Source organism: Anas platyrhynchos, chromosome 7 (assembly GCF_047663525.1).
Source record: "Anas platyrhynchos isolate ZD024472 breed Pekin duck chromosome 7, IASCAAS_PekinDuck_T2T, whole genome shotgun sequence".
NCBI classification, from domain to species: domain Eukaryota; kingdom Metazoa; phylum Chordata; class Aves; order Anseriformes; family Anatidae; genus Anas; species Anas platyrhynchos.
In genome coordinates, this window is record NC_092593.1 from 20,629,627 (window position 1) to 20,641,929 (window position 12,303).

General features: G+C 35.9%; 1 protein-coding gene across 3 annotated transcripts; it reads left to right on the forward strand.

Moving 5' to 3' along the window:
- The first annotated feature begins 111 nt into the window (after positions 1-111).
- On the forward strand, positions 112-11,189 carry BBS5 (Bardet-Biedl syndrome 5). Of its 3 annotated transcripts, none has more exons than XM_021272020.4 (12): positions 112-283; positions 1,261-1,343; positions 2,235-2,300; positions 3,058-3,107; positions 3,852-3,979; positions 4,839-4,974; positions 5,985-6,080; positions 6,595-6,657; positions 7,468-7,602; positions 7,744-7,827; positions 9,553-9,576; positions 9,687-11,189. In XM_021272020.4, exons 1-12 carry the CDS (start codon positions 222-224, stop codon positions 9,786-9,788), a joined length of 1,029 nt encoding a protein of 342 aa, XP_021127695.2. In that variant the 5' UTR covers positions 112-221; the 3' UTR covers positions 9,789-11,189. The 3 variants fall into 3 exon arrangements, with proteins under 3 accessions (XP_021127695.2, XP_027317258.1, XP_027317256.1); XM_027461455.3 differs by lacking the exon at positions 112-283 and adding an exon at positions 368-662; XM_027461457.3 differs by lacking the exons at positions 112-283; positions 7,468-7,602 and adding an exon at positions 346-662.
- Positions 11,190-12,303: the final 1,114 nt, after the last annotated feature.

Consider the following 12,303-nt stretch of genomic DNA (forward strand, 5'->3'; position numbering starts at 1 on the left):
CTGAGGCCGGGCAGTAACATCGGGGAGCGGGGCTGGCAAACGGTCCTCGAAGCTCCCTCACGGCCCGTTCCCGCCCGGCCCCTCACAGCCCGGGCAGGCGGCAGAGCAGGCCCCGCCCCCGCCATCACCCATCCCGAGCGCTGCGGGAGCGCGAAGCACCGCCCCCGCTGCCGCGGCGCCGCGCCGCCTCGCCGGAGGGAGATCGACAGCCGGCAGCAGCCATGAGCGCGGTGCTGGACGTGCTGTGGGAGGACCGAGATGTCCGCTTCGACATCTCCCCGCAGTGAGTGGCGCTGCCCTGCCGCGGGGCACGGCCCGGCACGGGCTGTAGGGCGGCCGCCGATAATGGTGCTGTACCCACTGGCAGCGCCGCCCGCTGTGATGGCGGCCGGGGGTCTCATCACGTGACGCAGCGCAGGGGGGAAGAGGCGGTTGCTAAGGGGGATGCTGAGGCGCGGCCCGGATGGGCGGCGTAAAAATATTTTAAAAGGGTGGATGAAGGGAGTTGGGCACGGGGATCGGTCCCTGTCTTGCTTCCACTTGGCCATAGGAAGTAAAAGTAGCTGTCACGGGCGTTTCGGGGGTGCTGAAGGGAGGTCCCGCCCTGGAAACGCCTTTGGTTTCTGTCTGTCTGCAGGCTGCGGAGTTTGGGCTGCCACACGGTGCGATTAAAATGCAGCCCAGTTGCACGCCAAGTCTAATACATAATTCAGTAGTTAGGCCAATTAAATCGAACAAAATACAAATAAATGGTTCAAAATTCAGCAGAGCATTTCCCTTACCAGTGTACACCTGACGTTTCCATTGGGGCATTTGTTCTCTCTGAGCCCAGCTCCGTTCCCTCTGACCTAAAAGTACAGAAACAGGCAACAAGCTCTATCTGTCAAAATTGACATGAGCGAATGCAACTTTGCACTCGTCTCCCACTTTCACGCACATTCTCCCTCTTTTGGGGCGCAGTTAGGTTGTCATACTTCCTATATAATTATTTATCTTTTATGATGGTTTTAAAAATGAAGGTATTAATGAAGGTATTAGAATTTTTCATAAGCTGTGTGTGGTGATAACAATTTCAGGTATATAATGTTGATTTGTGAACGTATGGGAATTTTCAGTAGTGTGATGCACTAAGCAAAAAAAAAAAAAGGAAGGGAAGAAATATAGATAGTCCTTTTTTGGAGGATAAATCCGTTTCTCACTAGTTGTTGCTTTTTGTTTGTTTGTTTGTTTGTTTGGTTTGTTTTGTTTTTTCTTTTTTAGACAAATGAAAATGAGACCTGGAGAGGTCCTTATAGACTGTTTAGAGTCTATTGAAGATACCAAAGGAAACAATGGAGACAGAGGTAACCATTTACCTAGGGAAACTGTAACGTTCCTACTACTTAACCAGTGTCTGTTTGCAGGAAATATGTCTTTCCTTTTCACAGATCATTCTCTTCTGGGAGTATTTTCAAATAGTTTATCTAGTTCATAGTTAGAGGAAGCTGATAATCTTGATTCAAAACGTGTTTAGAATTGAAAGCCTTGTAAGAATAATGTATTTATAAAAATAATTATGATCTTTTGATGTAGTCCTGTTTAATTCTTACATAGACCAATCACTGCATAAAATTTTGCACTTCAGATTGCAGGTTGTTTCATTTCTATAACATTAAAGGATTTCTCTTTTCAGGTGTATGTCATTCTCCAGTTATTTTGATAGTTTTTCCTAACCTGGTTTAAACTGAAAGGAGTAACACCTGCATGCACACACTCATTCACTCTCCTTACTGATTCAGAAGGTGTGTGAAGCTGCCAGCATACATGATACAGAATCTAAGAAATACGCATATGACGTAACAAGGTTATTCATGAATTCGATTAGGATAGTTAACAGTCTTTCCTATCTCTTCTCAGAACAGTTCTGCACAATCATGTGCCTCTGCATTTTTACCATGGGCAGGTAGATGTGAAAGCAGTTTATGTCTTTGGTTCTTTTTTGAGGAATGATGATATATATTAGAGATTCTTTCATTTGTTCCCTCTTGCTGTTTTTTCTCTCCTGATGTTCGGGAAAAAAAGGAGGGGGAGGTTAGCAATTGTTCTGCTGGGGTGTCCTGTGATTTTCTTCTTTCTATCAAGAGGAAGGAGTATTCTGGTTTTGCAAAACTAGAGATACATATGTACCACAGAATGGAATGTTTAATTTAATGGCAGTTATTCAGATGAAAACTATTTATACTTTTTATTTCCAGGCAGACTGCTTGTGACAAATTTGCGGATTATTTGGCGCTCATTGTCATTGCCCAGAGTCAATCTCTGTAAGTGTCATCTCCTGTTAAATGATTGCAAATATTTTTTGATTCCTTTGTGGTGGTATGCTGTACTTTCCCAATACTACAGTTTATAGTACAGAATAGTAAAGTCTTGTTCTGTTTCTATAAAGTCTGAAATAAATTGTTATGAATTAATCTATTTGTAATGTAGGAACTTTTACAATAATTCAAAGTAAAATATTAATATTCAACGTTAATTTCTTAGAAAATAAGTTGAAGAGTATTTCAGATTTATTATTTTTCTAGAAAGAAGCATCAATTTCAGTTTCTTCATACTTTGCTATACTTGTATTTCTTGTTGCCACCTGTGTATTCACATACAGTTTTTATTCTCCAGAAGTACCTGCCTTTCCAAATTCCCTGCTGAAAGCTCTAAATTAGCTTCTGATTTTAACTATGTGAATAGTCAGCTAGTTTACTCACATTTAACTTAATTTGCTGAAGTAGGGTCGGGAGGCACTTACTCAGTACCCAATTTATTTCCAGTGCTTAGGTCCCAATAGCCAGTCAGTAATGAAAATCTATTCCACTCATAAGCTGTGTAAACTTAGGTTCTCTAACTGATTGCTCTTCTGCATTTGCTTTCTCATATGACTGCACACACACAAACTATGCTACTTTTATATGTATTTACAAAATAAATAAAATTGCCTGCTAAAAAATTCAGTATTATACTTTCTAGTTCTGTGTATTATTTTTTCTTGTTCTCAGAGCTGTTCTTTGTGTTTTTTTCCCCTTTTAGCTGTTGGTTACAACTGCATTATAAACATAACTACAAGAACTGCCAACTCAGTAAGTTACTTATAAAAATAAAAAGCCGCAATTCATTATTTATACTTAGTGCACTGTATAAATAATACTCTGAAAGTTTACTTGCAAGAACCGTAACAGAGTAGTAATGATAGTTCAGTTTTAAAGAATGGAGAGTTTTACTTTTTTATAGGAGCATTATTTTATTCAGTTTCCTAAGGCAGTAAAACACATGTAGTCACACTGGTGATTTTTCTCTGTTTTTGGGAGGTCATGTGCTTATTGGCTTGGTCTACATTTAACGAAGATTTATAGAGAGAATAATTTTGTGCAAGAAAGCTCTCAAATACATAGCCTGAGGTACAGGCAACACTGAAGCCGTTTGTTTGGTTAGCAGCAAAGAAGTAGCAGGGAGATGACCCATCCAGCCACATGGTAGCTGCTAGTTGGCCAAGTGGCCTGTGTATGGCCTGGCTGCTCAGCCAGTACATTCCAGGAAAAGGGATGTGACATAGAGCCAGGATATTTGGGGAGCATGAACAGAAGGATGATGCCTCTGGATGGTAAGAGGCAAATTCAAAAATACTGTCGTGATACTGCATATGTATAGCAGGCAGACTTCATTAGTTCTGCTGCTGATGGAACTGCTAGTTCCTGGAGAAAAAAAAGAGTGAAATCCCTGTTCAGTTGAAGACAACAGTAGATCAGTAGTAGAATCAGGATTGCACCTTTGGATAGGCAAGCTGCTATATTGTCAAAATGTTAAATTTCAAATTTTTCTTGCAGAAATTACGGGGACAAACAGAAGCTCTGTATATATTGACTAAATGTAACAATACACGCTTTGAGTTCATATTTACCAATGTTGTTCCTGGAAGTCCCAGACTCTTCACTTCAGTTATTGCTGTGCACAGGTATCCTACTTAAAATAGTGTTTGTTCATTCATGAAATTCAGTGGATCAGATATCTGGAATTACTGTGGTAGGTGGACTGCCCAGATTTAACATTCACAAAACCTTTCTGAAAGAAGAGAACACAATCTCTAGAAAGAGGGGAAAGAACACTTACAAATTCTAGTAGACAACTGTACATAATGAAAATTAATGTGTGTAAATACCAGTCATTAATCAAAGCATTCATCTTGTGTGTATGAACTGTCTAAATAAAAATACCAAAGAGCTGATAATCTAAGTGTACATTTTCTATTTATGCTTTCTGCCTATAATAATTTTCCCTAATTGTGGACCATGTAATGGAAATTAGTTAAATACTGGTCAAAACTCCGACTGAAATAAAAAGCAGTGGATGTTTCCCACCTGAAAGTTAAGTCATCTGAATGAATGTGGGTATAACACATTACCACTGGTTTCTATTTAAGAGCTATGGAATACTGATGTACATATAATTAGATATTTGTGACCTAACTGATAGTGAAAAATTATTCTTGATGTCTATACTATGTGTAACATAGGAGCTAGATTTATGTTTCCCAGTGGAGGCTGGGAGATGACAATCTTAAGGAACAGAAAGAAATAGCATATGCACATGTTTTAAGAGATTAAAATGTATCAAAAAAAGTTTAAAAGTAATTCCAGTAAGAACTGAAATATAAAGGTTTTCATTGATGAAAATCTAATAGTACTCTCATTTTTGTATAACATGATAATAAGAAAAGTTGAAAATATGTAGCATTTCATGTTGGTGCTAAAACAAGCACTGAAAGATGATAGAAGACACTGAAATCATAACCTGGTGATTTTTTTCTTTTTCAGAGCTTATGAAACTTCTAAAATGTATCGTGACCTGAAGCTGAGAAGTGCATTGATTCAGAACAAGCAACTGAGATTATTACCACAAGAACAAATATATGATAAAATCAATGGAGTTTGGAATTTATCAAGTGACCAGGTATAGTGAAAAATGAGACTATGTTGACTACAGTAAAGTGTTTTGGCAATTAAAAAACAAAAACAAACAAACAAAAAAAACTAGCAATTACAGTTGTGTAACCTCAGAGGTATTACCCTTAGTTCAGTTCATTAGCTGTTGCATGCAGCTGATTTCATCTATTTGCTATTCAGCACAATAAAGTTCTCGGCAACCTCAGGTCTACATGACTCAGCTAACATGCATGGAACTAGATACACAGGTCATGTTAGTAAGAGATATTTATGAGTCTAAAGCTCTGTATTATCCTGAAAGACAGTCATGCCATTTCCAAAATGCTCTGCTACATGTTTGTGTTTACTTGCAGCCTTGACTACTTAGTAAGACTATATTCTCTTTTGATTACTGGAAACTGAAAATACTTGAATGGGAATCTATGTCTTAAAATGTGGTAAAATAAATACTTTCAGGAGAAAATAGAAAACAGTTCCGTTATTACACAGGGAATTAGTTACGAGTACTTCCCAGAGCCATGAAACAAAATGGCAGCTGTTATTTTTATCTACGTAGTTTTAGTCCAGAATGGAAACAAGATCCATCCTGACAAGCTAAAAAGTTCTTTCCTCTGTGTTCCCTTGGCACATATCTCTACAATTGCCTAAGTTTAACCCACATGCCATTATACTTACTCTATATGCCAATTCCAGATCTGTACAGTTAAGAACACTCTCAGACACTTCACGTACTCCCATTAGGTTTGCCATGCTGTGATTTGATCTTGCTTTGCTACAGTAATAGGAACTCCCAAGTGATTTTCACCACTTGGGTGCTGTATCCTTTAAAGACTGGATCTTGCTTCTTAGCGATCAATAGTAGCATTTCCACTGGTTTTGGTGGGAAAGGATCAGACCTTTACAGAATTAAATGTGAAGCTGTATCCTGCTAATGGTAAACAGGTATCAGTAATCATCATGTTTGGGGAAAAAAGGCTCTATATTTCAAAGTAGTTCTAACATACTTTTCTTTAATAGGGAAACTTGGGAACATTTTTTATTACTAATGTGAGAATAGTTTGGCATGCAAATATGAATGACAGCTTTAATGTCAGCATACCCTATCTACAAATTGTAAGTACCTTGAAACAGCCATTTACAAAACAAAATGGGCTAAGTTCTAGTCTTCAAGTAATGCTCCCGTTTCGCACTGAATTAGTATTTTATGTCCCAAAGTCAGGGAAGAATTTGGTCTTACCAGCATTAACTGCAGGGTGGATTTTTTCTGTCCAGGTTAATTGGAGGCTTTCATGAGCATGTCAAGATGTTGAAGAACGGCTTGTATTTCTAATTTCCAAACTATTTACTGTTGTGCTTCCTGTCAACTGCATACTGTGAGACTAATGATCTGTGAACCCAATGTCCAGAAATTAACTATTATCACTTCTTATAAAAAACATTTTTCCTTGTGGTTTCAGTGGTTCAGATTTGTAATGGTAAATGGGAGGGAATGCTGCTAGCCAAGCTTCCAGGAACAGTAATGGTAATTAGTACTGTGCAAAATAATAATAATTGAAAATAAACAAAACAAACTTATATCAAGTAATTCCAAAACAGTTTTTAACAGTTTTTACCTCTTTACTGTTAGCGTTCAATAAAAATAAGAGACTCCAAGTTTGGCTTGGCACTTGTGATAGAGAGTTCTCAGCAGGTAAGAAGCTTTAATAGCCTTTTTCAGCTGGTTAAATTTTTATACATACAATTATTTAATGCTGAAATGTGATAGTGCTGCTCTTAAGCTACTTAGTGTTCCTTCTATGTGGCCTTCAGAACACAACTTTTAAAAAACATCCTCTTTACACTGCTTAAAAATCTCAGTATGTTCAGGTCAATATGGCTGTTGTGAGTTAGGAATTCTCTAAGCAAAACAATGCCAGCATGACCAGTTTAAAATAATTTAACTGTTAAAGACAGTGTTTTCTGACAGATTATCTTTGGTAACTCATTACTTCTGTACTTAAGACCGCTATTTTTAATCTTTCTCACCTGTGTATTCTTTGCTCTAAGAGACAGTGATTTTTCTTCAATTTGACCTTTATTAGAAATGCTTTTAATAGTCATTTTTAAAAAAAGTTAACTTTACATACAAGCTTCTTTAATAATGATATCAAGATCCAACAGACTAAACTTTCATTAAGTAGCTGGAAATTAATCATTAGCATCACTTTGTAACTTCTCCTTCCCTTGTTTGATCTTGTTTTTCTTTGTAATAAGTTTGTTTCCCATTTGTCTAATGGACTAACAGTTTAAAGCTTATTTATCCCATGGAGAAACATTGTCATTGTTTTTATTCCACCCATGGTTTAAGTGGCCGACTGAAAATAAGATACCAAAATACAGATAATGTTTTCATCGTCAACCTGAAATTTGTTAAACTACAAATCCCCATTGGGGGAAAAAGTTGTTTAAATAACAAGCAACGATAGTTTCTTAATAAAGTCTTCTTTCCTCTATTACACAGAGTGGAGGATATGTACTTGGTTTTAAGATAGACCCTGTGGAGAAACTACAGGAGGCAGTGAAAGAAATTAATTCACTTCACAGAGTTTATTCAGTTAACCCAATATTTGGAGTGGATTATGAAATGGAAGAAAAGGTAGTCAATTCATTTATTTTGAAACAGATGCAATCTGGTGTTAACAAGCAGTAATAAAAGTACTTTCAACATGTATTGTATATATGGATTTAACATGTATTGTATATATGGATTTATTTACTTCAGTGTTTTAACTTGCAGCCCCAGCCTCTTGAAGACTTAACAGTGGAGCAAGTTCAAGATGATGTGGAAATAGAATCTGATGAGCAGACAGATGCTTTTGTGGTAAGCTTATCCACAGAAAAATTAAAAAAAAAAATCTTGTTTGGTTATTCAAATATAGGCAGTGTATAGCTCCATTCTTCTATGAAAGTTAAGCTACAAATGAACTTTCTATATTTAAGCCTATATTGCCTACATGCCTTTTTTATAATCATGATTACTCATGAATTTATGTTGTGGTTGTTTTTTTTTTTAGCACAAACTATTATTCAAAATAAATTGTAGTCGATATTTAAAGTAGTAGTTGCAAGTTGTTTATCAACACATTGAGGTCAGGAATAGCTCAAGAACCAGCAGTACAGAATAATCAAATATATCATATTAAAAAGTCTTCCTTCTTTTGGAGCAGATTAATAGGAGGTGATGTCTATATGCTCAGTATTCATCTAAGATACAAACTTGAAAGATTTTTAGAAAGGCAATGATAATTTTGAGTCACTCTTGACGACCTTTGCACTCCTGCCAATACCAGTTTAGAAAACTGTATTAGTACCCATCTCCCTGTATTTCAGAAAAAAATATTTTTAAACACATTAGACTGTCCAGGACTTGATGATCTTCCTTCTGGGAATTTCTAAATTTACTTGCACACACATCTCAGTAAGACCTGGCTGATCATAATTGATTGCACAGGTACATTTTAACATGCTAGCCTTGACACATTGCCATTTGACAAGTCTTCATAATCCATCTTTTAAATTTGGTGAATTAGCAGTACTAGCACCAATTTTCTTTCTACCTTCTTTGCTTTTGTTGTCATTTATTAAGGCAGATAAGCATTGATCACATTACCTTTTCCTTACCCCTTCTCTCTTTTTCTCTGTTTCTTGCCTTTTTTTTTCCTTTTTTCCTTTTTTTTTTTTTTTTTTTCACTGTTTATTCTGTCTTCAGCATGGTTGAAGACCTTTTAATTAAAGGAATTTTTTGTTTTACTTTTTGATAGCTTTTTTACCTGGATTAAAGCTCAGGCTCTTTCACGAGTATGATGATGTAGAGCCTGCTGATCCAGAGGCTTACAAAGCTGCTATATTTTCAGAGATTGCTCTTCCTAAGGAGTTTGAGTCTTGATTTCTCCACACAAAGAATGGGAAAGATTGTATCTTTTTCACAGACCTCTGTCCAAGAGTATAAAACTTTGGTTAACTGTGCAGTTAATCTGTGATCATTTCTTATATTGAGTATGATATTAGCTGTATTTTGGTATTACTTAACTGAATTTTGGTATTACTTACGCATTTCAAGTCACGTTTTTTGAAACTGATTAATAAATACTGCTGCACCTGAAGAAAAAAATATTAGGATTCTGTTAGCTTGTCTGCATTTTATCATTTTACTCCCTACTAAGTACTTGTTAGTGTAGCAAATGCAATGTATAAACTTTACAGTTTTCAAGTCTTTGTTTATTATGTTGAAAAATTCAGAGATTGGTATTATTTAATGAAAACATGTTCACCAACTTTAGTAAAGCCCTTAGTAAATTAGTTCAACATAGGAATTACTTTGATCTTGTTTAAATATATATATTTATATATATAAATATATAATATATATAAAATATATATATATAATATAAATATAATATATATATATTTATATATTTAAACTGGTTCGTTGAAGAAAATTTGACAAATACAATTTTTATCCCAAGGAATAAGGAATTGTTCGCAAACTTGTATTTAAACTATGATGTTTTTCTCGAGGTTGAGTTGCTTTTTCTTTCTTTTGCAGGCTTACTTTGCTGATGAAAACAAGGTAAGAACACCTTTTTTATGATGTTGAATTCATGTTGTTAAAAATTGGATAATTAAGTTTAAAAGTATCTTCTCTTCTATTTTATCTCATGTCTTGTGCATCCCAAAAAGCAACATGATCGGGAGCCTGTTTTTTCAGAAGAACTAGGACTTGCAATAGAGAAGCTAAAGGATGGATTCACACTCCAGGGACTCTGGGAAGTAATGACCTGATTGAGATCGTTATGTATTTGTTTCCCAACCAATTAAACATTTAGCTCTTATTGATTTTATGAGATCTATAGGTTATTGAACAATACAAGAGTAGCAGATAAAGAACAGGCAAATACTATATAATGTGTACTCAGGATATGCCAGAACGATTATTCAAAAGCTGTATACACATAAAAGCTTTCTATTTATTACATTGTTCCTGTAAGTAGTAGAAAGAGGACCAGCATCCGCCAGAGCACGGGACAGGAGTGTGGCCCCAGCTTCTGGTGGGAGTCCCACCCCCTGCAGGCAGACACGTGCTCTACAAGCCCCCTGCAGTCCCACTCCACTGAATCTGAAAGTCCTTCTCCTCTACATGAATGGTGGCTGCTGTTTGTTTCAGCTGCCATTCTAACCAGCATTATATGAAAATGTCTCCCACCGTGTGTTTTAATATAGCTTTGTGATTGGCTTACTGCCATTCTTGACACCTTGGTACCCCAGGTGTTTTAAGGCAGGGTGTTAGAGGGTATCAGAGCAAAGGCTTCCTACCCTAAAAGCAGATGGTCCACCATTTTTGTTTTGCTTTTAACAGGTTAATGCCCCACTTAGTGCCATGGCTGCCGGGATCAGCCACTCCTGCCATTTCACCTTGTAGCACATTTTACCTAGAAGCATACTAGAAAAGGAAAACACCATTTTTGATTGTGCAATGAATGTAGTTTCATGCCCAACTTAAAGTATTCATGTATTTTCATACAGCAATGTACTCTCCTGTAATTATATCTAAATCAAATTTCCATAACTTGTTTCATGTTGTGCTACATAGAAATACAATTAAATGTACAACATTTTGTATCCAGATGTATTGGTTGTGTCACTGTAGCAGTGTTATGTTACTGACTTCTTTTTTTTTTTTTTTTTTTTTTTTTTTGACAAAAAGCAATACCATTCCAAATACTAGTTTTCATATCTCATCATTTATGAAGAATTCATTATGTATCATTCCAGGTATTCAATTGCAATCCAGGTATCTTCATATATTTTTTTCCTGTTTGTTTTTTTGTTTGTTTGTTTGTTTTATGGGATGACAAAGTACACACATAAATAGATCCTGTGTCTGAGTCATTAGACCTGTATGGTGTTATGTGTTAGAAATGAGTCATTTATTGTTTAAGGGAAGATGCAGCTGTTACATTTTCTAGAGAGATAAGACCTCTGTACTATTTTCTGTAAGTGGAAAAAGTCAAATGAGCTGTCTATTCAGCTGTTGTTTTAGCAGCTGACTGTTATAGTAAACTAATTGTGGTGCAGATATGTTTGTAGAAAATCTTTAAAGGTATATATTTTAATGAAACACTACTTATGGTTGAAAAGCAATTAAGATTTCAATAAACTCAAGTAATGTTATACCTCTTTATAGGTCTTGCATTCCACTAGTTGTCTTTTTGTCCTGTTTCCATTATATTAAAAGCAAAAAAAATTACTATCTGGGTAAAAAGCATTCCCTGTATGGACAAAATACAATCCTTTATCAAGGTATATTATACAACTTTCTACAACTTTACTATACAACTTTCTCTATTACCACCTTTAATAAAAATCAGAATGTTCTCAGTCTAAATTGTGAAACCATCATATGCATAATTTTTCTAAATTCACACTTCTTAAACTGCTTGGGTCTCTTAGATCATTTTTTTAGTTTTGTTAAACAACACATCCATTAAATACTGTTCATGTGTTGTATTACGTGTTTTTTTGTTGTCCTGCTTCTTCTAGGTACTGTTTTTAGCATTAAACACCAGTTAACACCATTTCTAAAACAGCTGAATTTAAAAAGATTGATTGTGCTTACCGATTATCTGAACCGAAGAGTGACTGCTTATTGAGGGGGTAGAGATTTAAATTATTTTTGAAAACTACTTTACCTGAATAAGACATATTTTAAACATTTTTTTGTTTGTTTCCAAATAAATACAATCAAAACTATGCTAAGAAGCACCTCAAAATAAAGGTTGTTTTTCAGTATCTGAAAAAATGCTGATGCGAGATATGTAAAAATTGTTTTTTGAGCAGAGATGTTTTTTGATGCAGAGTTCAAGGTTTTTTAATATCTCTGTGACTGATACCTCCTTAAAAGCTGTAGCAACGAGAGGTGTATTAAGCAACTTCCTGAAAAAGTGAACGGTAATTGCAGCTGACAATTTGATTCATAATCCTTGCATTTCAGAGTATTTGATAACATGTATATTTATGATCTTGTTCATAGCTGTCTCACGGAGGGTCAGATTCTGCTGTCCTTACTCATATCAAGTAATTTCTTACATTGCAAGTAATGTCATTGATTAAATGTGGAGAATGATGGGAAAACCTGACCAAAGTAACTAAAAGCAGCAGTTGCTTCTTTCAGTCTTTGACAGCTGTGAGAGCAACTCTTTTCCAAACCATCCATGCTAAATTCCGACCTGTAAGAGTATGTACCTATATTTAGCTAGTGATATTAAGTTGCAGGGGCTTCAGGCAGGGCAAAGCACAT